Source organism: Carlito syrichta, unplaced genomic scaffold (genome assembly GCF_000164805.1).
Source record: "Carlito syrichta isolate Samal-C Ts95f unplaced genomic scaffold, Tarsius_syrichta-2.0.1 Scaffold306591, whole genome shotgun sequence".
Classification (NCBI taxonomy): Eukaryota; Metazoa; Chordata; class Mammalia; order Primates; family Tarsiidae; genus Carlito; species Carlito syrichta.
Genome location: NW_007250687.1, coordinates 2538 through 18864, shown reverse-complemented (window position 1 = coordinate 18864; position 16327 = coordinate 2538). Strand labels below are relative to the sequence as shown.

Here is a 16327-nt window from a genome sequence, read left to right as displayed (position 1 = left end):
CCCAGACTGGAGTGCAGTGGTCGCTCCCGGCCACCACAGCCTCGACCTGCTGGGCTTCGGTGATCCTTCTGCCTCAACCTTCCAAGTAGCCAGAATTACAGGCATGCGCTACCACACCTGGCTGATTTTTTGATTTATTGTAGAGATGAGGTCTCGCTGCCCAGGTGGGTCTCGAACCTGCGGGCTCAGGCAATCCACTCACCTCAGCCTCCCAAAGGCACGGGATTACAGGCTGAGCCACCGAGCCCGGCTATGATTTAAATTTCACATTCCATTTGTTCATTGCCGATGTATAGGAAAGCAATTAACTTGTATATTAACTTTGTATCCAGCAGCCTTACTATAATCACTTACCAATTCCGGTCCAGGTTACTTTTACAGGATTAAATGCAGTCCTAGTAGCCCCAGTTTAAGAGGGTCGTAGACAAGACACGTACCCTAGGGCTCTTGGGTTCTGCAGACATGAGGAGGGACACAGCTAGAGAGGACAATGGAGCCTGCTGGACTTCAAAACTCTGCATTTGCCCCGTTGGAAGTCTTTCATGAAGGTAGATACTTACTGTCAGAAATGTTGGAGAGGGAATTTCTGAGTCTGGAGGAAGACTGGACTCGAAATAGCTCCATTCTGTACCTTATACCTTTAGAGTACTTACTTTATAGCTATAACTCCTCAAGGAAAGTATATGAAGCTTACAGATATTTTCTTGTTGTCTCCTATACCATTTGTATTATTCTTCTATGTTATTTTTCTCTGTATTATTCTTCTATGCCTACTTCCCAGCTAATGTAAAATCACTTTGACTTTGAATGGAATACTTATAGTGCTGAACTTTCTTTAGACTCTCCTTAAAGGATAAGTTTCTTTGGCCAAAATAAAGGTGATAAGAGCTTGTCCAGAATTGCAAGTGTACTAAAACTCAAAGCTCCAAAATGAAAAGTATAACTGTGGTCATGGGTTCAAGGCCAGGTTCTGCCACTCAGGGTTTTGCTCTCTGGCAAATCACTTAGCAGTGCAGACCTGAAGTTTGTATCTGGTTGGTGGGGATAATAATCTACCCCCACATGATGACTGCAAAGACCAAATGACTAGGACATTGAAAAATGCCCTGGGAGCTGTTTTGCTGGCCCAAAAGGAATGCTCTTTCCTGGGAAACCAACCTCACCCTTGCCCTTGTGAGAGCCAGATCCCACCTTTCAGCTTGGACTGGTCGTGAGCCACAGCGTGGTAACCAAGGGAGACAGTGGCTCCTCATGCCAGAGTCAAGCTAACAGCTGCTAAGTTTGTTTTAGGTGGTCCCTCCCTAAAGCTTACCATGGCTCATTGTCTCCTTCTGTTAAAGGAACAGTGTAGCCCTGTGTCCCAGTGAGGTGTCCGGAGGAGACAGGGATTTGCTGTAGGCTTCTTTGGTGAGCAGTTCACCCCTACTCTTGATCTGGGAGATGAGGCTAAGAAATCAGATCCACTCTGATTGCTTTGTTCCTTTTAGTTGTACCTTTAAAAGTGTATTTGAAATATTGAAAACATTGAATTATCGGTTTTTAAATGGCAATTCACGGACAGCAAAGTTCAAGAAAAGCATCGAAGAGTGACTATGGCAGCACTCCAGAGCACTCGTTCTTACCCAGCCCGTCAGCTCATCCCTCCCAGAGCCTCTGTGGTGGCATTCTATCATCCCGTTTTATAGACAGAGCACCTGAAGTGGCAGCTCTAGCTCCTGAGTGGCAGAGCCAGACCTGGCACCCAACTACCACATCTGGGTGCATCCGTGTCCTCTCAGTGACACAGCCCTACTCAATCAGCCCCACGCACTTAGCATCAGGGCACACAGGCCTGCCTTTGCGTTCAGGTCTTCTAATTTAATATCTTCTTATCACCTTTCTTGTTTCTCCTTAAGTGTCCTTGTTATTCAACATTCACCCAATAAGTGCTGAATTAATAAATGAATAAGTGAATCAGTTAATAGTAATAATGTACCATAACAGTCCTTGTTTTTAGATATTAAAAATTGCTCCTCTCTTCCAGCTTGTCACTTTTTAAGTGCACTTCTCTGTCTTTTTAAAGAGCATATGACATGTGTCAGGAACTTTAAATGTTGTTTTGTAAGGGTGGGTCTTAGAGATAAGACTTATTCAGAACTTTGAGGTCCTATTAATCATCTGAGTTGGGCATTTATAGATGAGGCTTACATTGTGACTGCTTAGAGCTTCTTTCCTTTAAAAATATCTTATTCAAACACATTGAGAGCTGTGAGTTTTCCACTCAACATCACACTGACTAGGCAAGGAATCAGGACAGCAGATCGGCCGCTGGAGGAGTGAAACCACCTCAATGAACGGCCCTGGTAGTGTCTTAATCCAGAAGATTGACTGTAGTTGTTTAGAATAGTGCGAAACAAGCATTGTAGCAAGATGATGGAACTATCCAATCGCTGATCTCCTCTAGTTAATTGAATGTGTTTTCTTTCCTAAACTGAATTTCATTTGTTGTTATAATTCACTTAGAGTCCTAGACTTCCGGATGTGCAACAGTCCTTTGAGACGATGGTGTCCAATGTCCTAATTATAAAGATTGAGGAAGCCGAGACTCAGGAATATTAGCAGAGTCAGAGAGCTCAGAAAGATGGGAATAAACTTTTGATTCTTTTCAGTTTAATCCCTTTTCATTTGATACCGATGCCAGTATGCTTTTGTTCCAATCTCTAAAGCAATTTCTATTTATGTTTTCAGCCTCAGTTCTTAATTCTGTCTTGTGGAACCAGAGGAATGTAGTATAATCCTGAAAAGAAAGGCTTTTGTACCAGACTTCCGATAGATTTCCCAGAAATGTTGTGGTTGTGTTTTTTAGCTTAGCGTATTGTAGATATATTTTTTCACAAAATCATGTGTGTTCTTTAAGTTTAAAAAGGGGAAATACAGAAAAGAAAAGAAAGGCAAAAGTGAATTCCTAATAGACCTGTTTCTTGAATTTTGGGAATAAGGTTATACGGTGGGCATGATTGTTCTCCCGCCCAAATACCACTTCTCATGTCAACCAGATTCGTTTCTGTTCTACCTCTCTCCTCGTACCTGGGATTATGCTGGTTTTTTTAAAATATTTTTTTCTCTCTTAGTGGAATAAGTTTACCCGTAATCTTTATAAGCATAATTCAGGTCTCATTTTTAATGGTGATATATAATGGTCAGTCATGTAATTAAACTCTTTGTGTTTATTCATTTAGCATGCTTCTAATTTTTCAGTCCTACAAACAATGCTTGGGGGACTGTCTTTCTGCATTTTTTTTCTAAATTGTGGATTGTTGCCTTAGGACAAATTTCCACATGTGATACTACTTGGCTAGAACGCGTGAACCTAAGACTTTTGTCTGTGTTATTGAATTGCTTTTCCAGAGTATCCTAGCAGTTTACATAGCTCCATGCTGTGGACACCCTCCTGGTTAACATCTCCCTAGGCACTGTAGAGTCTTCACCCCACGCCAAGAGCACTTGGCAAGTGGAACTGGACAGTCCCGTTGAACAACCACAGCATTAACCGCTGCGCCTGCTTGTTCTCTGTCTACCACCTGGTGTTGGTCGGTTGCCATGTCCTCCACGGAACTGCCTCCCTAGTGGCAGCATTTCCTTCTCTGGTTTGAGGAATAACAACAGACTTTTTGTCTTTTGGGAGGGGTATTCTCCAAATACCAAACTCCTACCAGACTCCAGTCAGCTGGGCTCATTACTAAAAAGCTGTTGATGATGCCTGCAGGAGAGCAAAGTTCTGGGCCCATGGTTCCATGTGAAAATATGTAGGTTGAGTCAATTTTGTGGAATCTTCCTAGTAGTTAGGTCAAAATTTCCCTTTTCTTATGTAACTGCATGATCAGCATGACAGTAATATTAATGAAATTAAAGACAGAATTTCACCCTCCTGAAATCTGTTTTAAGTTTCCCAGCTTTCTTTCTAACTCCTGTTCCTATGCACACATGCTTTTTATTTTCTTGTTCTAATCGTAGAAGAGATCATTTTTATTGTGCTTTCCCAATTGACTACCAACGATGTTTTTCCATGTTGCTATATGATTTTCATGATTACCACTTGCTGGTTGCTTGGTATTCCATAGAGGGGACTAATTTAACCCTTCCTCTATGTCTGGATATAATCTCTTCCCAATTTTGCCCACTCTAACAAATATGTGGCACAAATATCTCTTCCTGTAGGTTTGTTATCCCATGTGGTTATGGAATATTTCCTTCTTAAATCTTCTCATAAATGGGACGTATAGGTTACTTCTAGGCATTTCTGATTTACCTGATAAATATTACCAAGCTATCATCCAGAATGGCCAGCTCAAACCCTCAAAAATGTGTCAAACTTTAAACATTAGCAGTGAATTGTGGCCTTTGCTGTGGAGAGAAGGGATGGTCAAGAAAGTCCTAAGTAGCCCTGTACGCTGACACTCAGTGATATCCCAGCCAATCAGTGAGTCTGTGTGTCAGCATACCTGCCAGCACACCTGCCAGGACATCTGGTAGCACATCTGCCAGAACAGCACACCTGCCAGAGTATCTGCCAGCACACCTGCCAGAATATCTGCCAGCACACCTGTCGACACACTTGCCAGAACATCTGCCAGCACCCCTACTAGAACATCTGCCAGCACACCCTCCAACAGACATGGCCCCTGCCCCCTCTGAACAGCTGAAACCAGAGGCAAAGAAGAGAAAGTAGAGCTGCTCCCTAGGCCCTCTGCGCCCAAGAGAACACTGCCAAGGGAAGCAGCACAGCTCACAGCTGAGTGCAGACTGTTCATTTGAGTGCTCGGATCCATTGGTGTAGATCACAGGGAAGCACTGGTTTCTGTTAGTGACACTGTAGAGGGCCTTCAACAGGGAATTGAGACCCCCCACCTGCTCACAAAGAGAGACTCAAGTGTGACGGAGAGGGGAGCGCGTGGGCCAGAGCACTTCTGTTCCTCAGGAGGAAGCTTCTGGGTCTTTGGCCAGGTGAGGCCCTGGCGTCCTTTGGGAGTGAGCTTCAGACCGAGCCTGAATGTCTTTCGTATGGATATCCCAACATCCCTCATGCCCCACAGTCCCGTGTGTGCATCTGCTTGACCTGCAGGGAGAGCAGGGTTCTTTATAAAACCCAATCATTTTTCTTCCCCCCAAAGGAGGTGACTGGGAAGAAGATGCTTAGCCCTTCCTTGGCAGTGTGGGGAGCCAGGACACAGGCGAGGCTAGGCTGTCCCAGCTCTTTCTAGTGTGTGCTCTGAGCTCACTGCAAGCCCTTCCTTCTCTCAGCAGCCCTTTCTGGACGCCCACCGCTTTGAGATCTCCACACAAGGCAGTTATTTGGGATTCCAGAACACATGCTTCCCTTGTTGATATTTCTCGGGGCCTCCTTACGTTTAACGGTGGTTGGACTTTTGTGCTAAGGCGACTGATGTGCAGACTTCCACTGAGGCCAGAGAACGTGCCTTGGACTCCACATTGGATGCCAGGATTAAATATTGCAGCTGAGCAAGTAGATTACTTCCTGTGGGTGGTGGGAAGGCCGCACCACATGGAGTAGGGTCTGCTTCCTACTAGTCACTTGTTTATTCTCCACCTTGACATGGGAGCAAGCTCACGCTCCACATTTTCAGAACTGGGGGCAAAGGACATTTGCCTTAAAAGCACCCAGCACAGACCACTCATGCGAGTCACTCACAAACTCACATCAGCCACTGCCTGCATGTGAATGGGACACATCTGCCCTGACAGTGGCAGCTAACACACATCCCTGTTGGTGTCTTGCAGCTTGCAATGTGTGGTACTTGAACTCTGTAGAGATGGAGTCCCTCACCGGCCACCAGGCGGTCCAGAAGGCCCTGAGCATCACCCTGGTCCAGGAGCCACCCCCTGTGTCCACAGTCGTGCACTTCAAAGTGTCAGCCCAGGGGATCACCCTGACAGACAATCAGAGGAAGTAAGTGCCTGGAGGCAGGTGGGGAGGTGTCTGTTGGGGGGGGAGGTGCTAGTGACAGCTAAGGAGGAGGCCTTCCCTCACTCTTCTGTAGTGGAGTGGTTATCCAGGCAAAGCCTTGCCTGTCCTGGAGGCCATTAGTCATTAGCGTCTGTCTAAGTGGTTGACATTAAATTAAACCACAAATAAACTTCTAGTCTTTATCCTGAAGGGTTTTTCTCAGAACTCAGTAAAATTTTTGTTTGTTTGTTTTGAGTTGGAGTCTCACTCTGTCGCCCAGACTGGTGTGCAGTGGCCGCTCCCGGCCACCGCAGCCTCGACCTGCTGGGATCTGGAGATCCTTCTGCCTCAGCCTTCCAAGTAGCTGGAACTACAGGCGCGCGCTACCACACCCAGCTAATTTTTTTATTTGTTGTAGAGACACGGTCTCCCCAAATTGCCCAGGCAGGTCTTGAACCCCGCGGGCTCAGGCAATCCACTCACCTCAACCTCCCAAGGTGTGGGATTACAGGCTGAGCCACCGAGCCCAGCCAAAATTTTTTGTTTGGTTTTTTTTTTTGAGTTGGAGTCTCTCTGTTGCCCAGACTGGAGTGCAGTGGCCGCTCCCGGCCACCGCAGCCTCGACCTGCTGGGCTCCGGCGATCCTTCCGCCTCAGCCTTCCAAGTAGCCGGAATTACAGGCATGTGCTACCATGCCCGGCTGATTTTTTGATTTATTGTAGAGATGAGGTCTCGCTGCCCAGGCAGGTCTCGAACCCGCGGGCTCAGGCAATCCACTTACCTCAGCCTCCCAAAGGCGCGGGATTACAGGCTGAGCCACCGAGCCTGGCTCAAAAATTTTTTTTTTAAGTTAGTTCTTTAATATTACACACACAATTTGCAAATGCGAAAACGTTTTAAGTCACTTTTTAAAAAAACGACAGCTCAGATTTAAGTCACTTTTTGAAATACACTCCGAAAAACTGATCAGATTCACTGATCTTTGTTTTAACTGGGGGCTCCTTTCCTTTCAGGCAAGAGTATGACACAGATACATACTATTTCCCTTGGCTGGTTGCAAATGACTTGTCAGAGCCGCTGCAGAATCAGTTTCGCAGCACAGCTGTTCCCACTGCCGACAACATTTACTAAGCCCCTAGCAAGAGCATAGAACAGAGTGACTACAGGCTTGTGCCTCCCACAATTCCCTAATTGTCTCCTGAGCAGAGCCTTTGAGTTAGGATTGAAGGACTTTCAGATGCAATTATTGTGTATTTGTTAGAGAAACAGCCCATGCGGCGAAGGAGGCAAGTCGTTATCAGACATGGAAGCAGCACAATGGCTGGAGCTGACGCAGGCCGAGCCAACAGAGCAGCCCAAGCCTCTGCCCATGATGCTCCCTGAGGGCCCACACACCTCTTGGGTGCCCAATTCACAGCGTGTCCCTCCTTAGACGCGACTTTTTTTCACCTGCCCAAACTGCGTGTGGGGTTGAAGGCAGAATCTTCTCTCCGTTGCTTTAGGGTGAAGTGAGCTTAGGCGGGTTTTTCTTATAACCAAGGAAACATGGGGCAGGACAGTGGACTTTGCTGGCCAGATCCGAGTTCAGTGCCCCCCGAAACAGAACAGCAGGGTGAACCTAGGCAAGATCCTTAATCCCACGATGCTAGGTTTTCTCATCTTTCAAGCGTACACCAGAATACTAAACTCGGGATTTGGTGACCTGAATAAAGAGTACTCAGCAAGTGCCCCGTGTGGCTCGGTCATGCGGCAGACTCAGGGTCAGGGTCAGGGCTGCAGCTCGGCTGCATAGTAGACTCAGAGTCAGGATCAGGGCTGTGACTCAGCTTCAGGGTGGACTCAGCATCAGGGCGGGTCAGGGCTGTGTCTCAGCTGCATGGTGGACTCAGGGTCAGGGTCAGGGTGTGGCTTGGTTGCAAGGTAGACTCAGGATCAGGGTCAGGGCTGTGTCTCGGCTGCATGGTGGACTCAGGGTCGGGGTCGGGGTGTAGTTTGGCTACGTGGTAAACTCAGGATTGGGGTCAGGGCTGTGTCTCAGCTGCTTGATGGACTCGGTCAGAGTCAAGGTGTAGTCTGGCTACATGGTAAACTCAGGATCGGGGTTAGGTGTGGCTCAGCTGCATGGTGGACTCAGGGTCAGGGTCAGGCCTCTTAAAAAGCCTCAGCATTGACTGTTCTGTCCTCTACACTGCCCTTGGAGGATCAATTGTTTCTTCGTGGGATCTGTTCTGTGTGCCCTTGTCAGGGATGTGTTGAATTTTCTGTATCTCTTTCATTTCCCTGTATCCTTAAAAACCCTGGAGATAAGTTATGTCTGTATCAGTTTAGATCTTTCATACGGCAAGAGATAGAATTTGAGTTCAGACTGGCTTATTCTGGACAAAGGAGAGATATCTTGCCAACAACCAGCTTTAAAAGGCAATGGGGGAGGGGACACGGGTGACTGCAGGGTGACCTTGAATCCAGGCTCTGCCTCTGCCCTTGCCCGCCTGCTGGCCCTTTTCTCCTTCTCCAGAAGGGTATTCTCCTTGTACCAGTGCAAAACCATCAACATCAGGGGGCACGCTTCTCCAGCTCTCCTCCAGAAGGGGAGGAGAGCTGCTGCCCCCAATGCCACCTACACTGGCCCAGCCTGGACACAGAGCACAGTGTTATGATGGTCGTCCCTTGCGGACTGAGTGGTCTGGTCGGGCAGCACTGTTGGGAAGACAATAGGAAGCGCAGTTGAACCTGGATGAAGGTCTCCATGGGGGTGTACCAGTGACCACGTGGATCCCTTCCCTGAGGAATAAGTCCTCTTGAGTTAACTAAGTGCTCTCTGATCTGTTACCATATCTGATCTGTGTGCCCATCCTGTGAAAGGGGGGAGCTGATGTCAAGACCCCCTTCTCACAGGCAAGGAAAGGAAACCAAGGCTCAGAGGCAGTTGGTGGTTCCCCCACGGTGGTGCAGACAACAGGATCCAGTGGGGCCCGAAGTGCTTCCTCATGCCCGTCTGCCACCCCATCAACTTCTCTCATTAGAGCTTCTTGACCTGATTTCCCGCCTTCCACATGGCAGATAATTTCACCATCTGTGGTGCTTCCATTCACTGTTTCAAAGAACCGTTCTGCCCAACTCCAAGTCATCTGTTGACCTTGCACACGTTTCGTCTTCTCTCCAAATGATAAGTGAAACTATAAAACCATTATCTATGCCACAAATCTTCACGTATGGGGAGCCTGCCCAGTGCATCGCCGGTGGCCACCCTGAGACCCCAATAACGGAAACCATCCTCTTGCCCCTGTGTTTCCACAGGCTCTTCTTCCGGAGGCATTACCCCGTGAACAGTGTGATTTTCTGTGCCTTGGACCCACAAGACCGGAAGTAAGAAATCTGTATTTTTATTAAGCAATTGTTTTACTCTTTAATGTAAAAAAGTGACATTACCCTTTTCTCTTTCATTTGCAAGGTGGATGAAAGACGGCCCTTCCTCAAAGTAAGTGGCCAGAATTTATTTATATTCTCCATGTACAATCGCAATCCAAAGTTTAATTCTGTTCCAGATTTCCATAGAGGGTGCCTTATTAGAAAGTGACTTAAGTCATACCAATTGCTTTAAAAGAATAGAAAAAAGTAAAAGTTTTCTCATTATATAGCAAGGGCCTGGATGTTGACTTTTCTGTTGGCTGCCGGCCACAGCGCAACATTTACATTTGTCATCTAATATTGTGGTATAGAGACAAGGAGACAAGTGGCACAGCCATTCTGGCCAGCTGGGCAAGGAGGTGGGCTGTAGCAGTGCTGAGGTCTGCACAGCTAGAAGGAAGAGCCCCCTGTGTGCAGGAGCAAGGGGGGTTCCCAATTTACCAAAGGCAGAGGAGGCCAGTTTTCATCATCCCTTGCTTTGCAGCAGGCCAGGCATCCTCTAGAGGGTCCTCCTTACAAGTGGGCCTTCCCCTGGTCTTTGAGTACCTGTGGCCTTGCTTGGCATGGGCTCGTTCCGGGCTCAGCATTGCCATCTGGGCAGGCTAAGGGACCTTGTCCTAACCTCCTACCTGCAGGCATAACTAGCTGCATTTTTCCAGGTTGGCTTTCCTCCACGTTATCTAGATTTAATGACCACAAGTGTCTCACCACAAGCATCCTTCCCTAGGATTCGATTTCATTTTTTTTTAACTTTATTATTGTATTTCTCTGAGTTGGAGTAGTCTTACTCTGTCATCCAGTCTGGAGTGTAGTGGCATGATCACAGCTCACCGCAGCCTTGACCTCCTGGACTCAGGTTATCCTTTCGCCTCAGCCTCCCAAGGAGGTGGGACTACAGGCACATACCACCACTCCTGGCTAAATTTTTGTAGAGATAGGGTCTCACTGTGTTGCCTAGGCTGGTTTCCAATTCCTGACCTCAAGTGATCCTCCCACGTCGGCCTCCCAAAGTTCTGGGATTACAGGCATGAGCCACCATGCCCAGTACTCTATTTCAAATTTCTTGTTTGTCCAGGGAGCTGGTAAGTGATGAAGGGTCTCCAGAAGCCCCGGGGGAACTATGTTCTGAGCACACTCCCCCTCTCTGACTGGCAAGGGTAACCCTGGGCTTTCTTTGCTTGGAATTTGTGACTCCTTCAGAGTTACTTGAGTGTGATTGGCTGGCCCCTTTTATGGTGTGGAAACCATGAAATGAAAGCCAAAAAATATTTTTCTAAGAAAAAGAAGAGAGTTCTGCCAGGGATTTGGGTGGGGATAGTGGTTATTATTGTGTTAAGTTTAGGGTGCATAAAAGCCTATTAAGATAATGACTTCAGTTCTTCTAAGAAAATAATTAGATGTGCTGTTCTTTTTAATCAGCTTCCTGAACTGCAGTCTGTAACCCAGGCTTACAAGGCCTGAGAAGACTTCTTGGTGTATTTCCCCTCTGTCCCCAGTGGGTGGGAGTGGCAAAGACCAGGCAGGACTTGGGTACATTCTGATGGGATCCCAGAGTCCTCTTTCCCTCCCCTTGGAGATGAGTACGTAGGGCTGGCCCTCAGGAATCTGCTTGGACAAGTACCCAGAGGATTCAGACCCTGGCCTGGGGAAGTATCTGTGGAGTGAGTTGAGTCTCAGCTTGGCTTCACGCCATGCACAGACCACTCACCTTCTCCCAGCTGCAAGGTCCTCACCTGCACAGCAGGACTCATACATCTTACCTGCAGGTCTGTGAAGGCTGGAGGTAAAGTTTGTGTGCAGGTGACCAGGGGGTGCTTGGTCCACGGGAGGCTTTTGAATTCACAGCATTTAAGAGTCCTCCGGGGGTGCTGCTGGGGCCAGAGGAGGCAGAAACATTCCCAAGGATGTTGGGTGCTCTGTGGGACACTGACCACTCCAACCTGTACTTTCCCTTTTGCAGAGTCTTTGGATTCGTGGCCCGGAAGCAGGGCAGTGCCACGGACAATGTGTGCCACCTGTTTGCAGAGCATGACCCTGAGCAGCCTGCCAGTGCCATCGTCAACTTCGTGTCAAAGGTCATGATCGGCTCCCCAAAGAAGATCTGAGAGCCACCCTGGCAGCCCAGACCCGCCGGCGGCTCTCAAGACCCTGGAGACAGCAGTGGGGTAAGGGCGGGGCCCCCACTTTGTACCAAACTGATAACCCTGACATTCCAGTGGAGGAGGATAGACGATCTTCCAACTCTGCAAAACGCAAGAACAAATGTCACCGCTGAGTGACCTTTCCTAAAAGTGACTTCTTATCTGACACATCTCTGTGGCCAAGTGCTTTTGGAGCATGCCCACCCAGGGTTCCTATTGGAAAAGGACGTGAGAAGAGAGCGTAGAATGTGTGGCAGTCCCCAAGTTCCTGGCACACCAGCATTTCAGGGGATGAGGAATTCCCAGCCCTCACGGCAGAGGTGCTGAGTGGCCACTGTGCTTCACTGTGGGTAGGAGTGCTCCCGTCCAACCAATGCCCGAGGGCCGTGGTCCCTCACCTGGGTTTTCCCATGACAGAGATACTAATGAAACCGAGAAGGGGCACATGTTTGACGGTTTGTTCAGGTCAGGCCCTCCCGCAACTCAGCGGGGGCTCTAACAAGGGGACTTTGCCATGGGAGGATAAGGGTGGTGGAAGCCTGGCATCATGAAAGGGACACAACACGTCAGAGAGACCCCACCCCCACGTGGTGGTAGCTCCGTGCCTTCCGCTCGTATGGAGGGCTGGACCAGGGAGAGCCCATGAGGACCCTGAGAGGAGAAGCAGGAAGGAAGCTGAGACGCCATTTCTATATAATTTATATTTTACTTATGCCAAATTATTTATGATAACAATTTGCCATTGCTACGCCGGACCGATGTCAAATGCTGCAGCCTGCCAAGCTGTGATTCCAAGAGGCTCATCCCCATGCAGGACTCACCACAGGCACCTGGCCCCTGAAATAGAAGGTGCAGGCCACACTGTGGAGTTCCCACATGCAATGCTGCCCAAAGTTGGTTTTGCCTCAAGCAGCCTCCCCCGATGCTTCACCCTCTGGCTTGTCTTTTCTCCAATTGTGGATGACTTCCCTTCTGATGGGAACGTCCAGGTGGTGTGGGAAACGCCTGGGTTTAAACTCAGCAACCCCCCGGGTTGGCCGTCTCCAGTCCCGACGTAGCATGACCAAAAGTGCCTGTGGCCTTCATAAGTTTCATCGAGCGACTCTTGCAACCCTTGGGTTTCCTGCTGGGGACCCTGTGTAGTGGTCAGATGCATGAGCAGAAGGGACGATGAGGAGAAAAGGAAGGAATCCCAGTGCTTACAAGCTGTGTTTGCTGTTCTGCGTTGCTTTAGCCACTGAATCAAGTGTGTTATATCATGCTTATGTCTGCATGCCAACGGTTTTCCCACCAGAATCTGCCCTTTGCCAGGGGTTTGAGAGAATCCAGCAGCCTTGCATGTTCCCCAGAGTGAGAGATGGGGCTGGGCCATGTTGGAATAAAAGCCTTGACCTCCTTCCCTTGCAGCCCAGGGTGCTCTGTGGGCACCTGACTGTCCCGATTATGACCCACCCCAACAAACCTGCTTTCCTCTGCTCTCAAAAGTCAAGTTCCCTCTCTTAGGCCACAAGATGACCCAGGCTCTGGCCACCGAGCTGGGGTTTGCCTGTGTGCTTTGTGAACTCTCTGTTTTCAAGTGAGGGCTAGAGGAAGACTTAGCAATGAGCAGAGTTGGAACCAGCCGAATCACAGTGGCGTTGTATGTGCGTGTGTGTGTGTGTGTGTGTGTGTGTGTGTAAGCAGGTGGACCATTCCACTTTTTAGCTCCTACTGATGCACCAAATGTTAAGTGCCTCATTTCTGTGCCAAATGTTTGCCTTGGTCTTTTTAGACCTCCTTCCCTGATATGCAGTGACAGGGCCATTAGAATGTGCCAGCATTTTCTAGAGGCCCCGATGTCCCTGGCAGAGGCTTCTAGCATATTGATTTTTCATCTATCGCAGGAGTATGGCCAAGGGTAATAGAGATTTGTGCTTTCCCCAAAAGGTGCCACATCCTGAGCTGGTCCATGTTTGACCCAAAGAGCACAGGCCAGGTCCCTTATCCTTCCAGTGAAGGATGAGAGGGCTTCTTTTGAAGCCCAAGCAAAACAGGGGTACAGTATTGAGAAGCACAACCTGCCAGTGAATTACAGAGACATCGGGGCCTCCTGCGGCCATCTCATGGAGAGCACTCAAGAAGCCATACGAATATGGTTTTTTGAACTGAGTGACCAGGTGTGATTTTTTTATTCAAGGTAAAAATGGTCAAAGGCATTAAGGGATTTGCTCCAAACAGGTAACTCTCTCCAAGGAACCAAAGGAAGCAAGTTTTCATGGTTTCCGACGAGCTGGTACGGCAGATTTCTTTCCTTCGTGTGTTCCTTGTGCATTAAACAGAACAAGATGAGTCCACATCACCAAAACTGTATTGCGGGCTCAGAAACCATGAGCAAGCCCCCGCCACAGCTGGCATGGGCCCACGGAAGAAGGAATGTTTCCCAGTCATTTGGGGCAGGTGCATACTGTCCTTGGGAATCAACGGGACAAGTACTCAGCAATTGTGCCTGACACATATTATAGCCAGGGTCCTACTAACCTACTCAGTAAACGTGTTGTTGTATTCCTCCAGTGTTAAGCTATAACCGTGTTAAAAGTCACACCGCATTTATCGTCAGCGTCAAAGACCCTGTAATGTCTTCTTATCTGCCTTACCTGTTAGTGCATATTTTTGCTTTTCTGATATTGTAAAGAATATATCCATTATGTAAATGAATGTTCCATAAATCCTTTGTATAGTCTTTTTTCTCTGCTCTTTAAATATCATCTCTATTCAGAGTATAATAAAATTATGAACCTGGTAAGCCTCAGCAAGACAGGCATTTGTGTGCCCTCAAGTGTGCTGCGTTTGTGTGTGCATGTCTGTGTATGCACGTGTGCATCTTTGTGTGTAAGCATGTGTGTACATGGGTGTATGTGTACATGTGTCTGTGTGCATCTGCATGTGTGCTTATGCATATATGTGTGTGCCTGTGGGATTATGGATCAGTAGATACAGGTACAAATTCATGTGTGTTTTGCCTTCAGGAAAATATTTTGAGATTTCTGCCCAGAGATCTCTGAAAAGTTATGTTTAAAGATTTTTAAAAATTACTTACAAGGCACAGTGTTCATGATGGGTACGGATACGTTTTTGGTGTTGCTATAAATATCCCTAAACTGCAGGAAGACACCCCTGAAGACACCCTGAAGTGAACCAACCCCTGAGGGGAGCTCCCAGTGTCTACCCAACTGAATAGTAAAGGTCTGGTGGATTATTTTATACTTCAGCAAATGCTAGAGATAGCCCAGTGTCACCTGCCTCTTCCACCCTCCCCACCGCCAACGGATACTCTTCCCCTCATCCCTATAGGGTGTTCCCTTCTTTCTGCTGGCTTTCTGCCCTTTCAGTGCCGTTCCCTCCCTCCTCAGTCAAGTGATGGGACATAGGATCGCTGCTAACCTCGTTTCCTCACATCCACATGAGAAAAGAAGCAATACCTTGGGCTCATTTCGGTCACAGATTTCAGTTAGCTGTCACTCTCCCCAGCACAACATTTTCTCTCTGCAGGCTTTGGCTTTCCACTGCAATGAGACACAAAGAAGATAATTTTTTACCTCAGGTGTGTTGGGAAGATGGACTTGAAATGGTTCTGGTATTAGTGCCTCAGAGTGGAAGAGAGAACAGGTGGTGACGGGTTAAATCGTGACAACAGGAAGTTCCCAGCGAGCTCTGAAGTCAGTCATTGCCCAGACCCTTGATCACTGTGACAGGGTGGAGAAGTGGGCAGGGTATCGATTTTACCATAGTTTAAAGAGTGCACTTTCCAAAAACACAGTATTTGTCACAAACGCTGGGCTCATAGGATGTGCACATAGGTCCCAGGCCAGAGTCAATCCAGGGACTGGTGGAGAGAGCCAGTGACCACAAGGCCTCAACTGGACAGGCCCCTGCCACATGTTGCAAGAGGCAGTCACGGTTCCCTGTTCATCTCTCAGCAGTCTATTTAATAATGAATACCTGGGCCCATCCTTCTATTACGTGATAGGCACCTCAGCCCACCAACTTTCGGGTCATCAATCTGTGTAATGGTGCCTTAGCCCCACCCACTGGGGATAGCAGATCCATACCTCAGTTGTGCTTCTGTGTCTTGTTTAGAGACTTTTGTGGCCACCAGGGAGGTGGGATGAGCTGTCCAGTGTTCTTGGGGGATCACATTTAAGCCAGTCTCAGAAGATGAATTGGAATTTTCCAGGTAGAGTTGGGGCAGTACCAGGAAGGAACATTTACAACATACAGTTTGGCTATGTCTGGAAACACTTGGACAACAGGACTGTTGAACTGGCAAACAACACAAAACTGAAAACTCACAAATGGTCTTAAAGTTCCCAAGAAATGGGGCCACAGTGTGAAGCTTGGCTGGAGGCAACAGACGTGGCATTGGCTCACTGAGAGCTTGTCACCAACCCAGGTGTCCAGGAAGCAGGAACCGCAAACGGGATTCCACTACAACAATTGATCTAGCCCAGGAAGCCTGTCTGTCCCCATTGGATCAGAGACTCCTACCCCTTTCCAGGGAGTCTTGAGTGCCTGGGGAAACTATAGCAGGTATCCTGCCACAACAAGCACCCAACCACACCTGGGAAGCACACTCTATCCGCAGCTAGCAGGGTGACCTTCTACAACAAATGCTATGCCAGGGAAACTTGATAGCTGTGAGCCTGCGGCTCCCATTCCCCAGTGAGAGACACCCTCTGTCCCTTAGGTAGCATCAGCTGGGACCAGTGAGAGCCTCAGAGACACCACATAAACCAAGCAGACCAAAATAGCACTGAAAGGCTCTGATGATTAAACTGTCAGTGGGACCATAGTCCAC

At 48.1% G+C, this 16327-nt stretch overlaps 1 protein-coding gene across 1 annotated transcript in view; it reads left to right on the top strand.

Annotated features, from left to right (window-relative positions):
- TNS3 (tensin 3) overlaps positions 1 to 12005 on the top strand; it is a 245918-nt gene extending 233913 nt beyond the window's left edge. The window contains exons 27-30 of the mRNA XM_008063105.2: positions 5779 to 5947; positions 9242 to 9310; positions 9396 to 9422; positions 11313 to 12005. Of these exons, the coding sequence (XP_008061296.1) occupies positions 5779 to 5947; positions 9242 to 9310; positions 9396 to 9422; positions 11313 to 11457 (410 nt within the window). The 3' untranslated portion in view covers positions 11458 to 12005. The remainder of the gene's footprint in view (positions 1 to 5778; positions 5948 to 9241; positions 9311 to 9395; positions 9423 to 11312) is intronic.
- The last annotated feature ends 4322 nt before the right edge of the window (positions 12006 to 16327 follow it).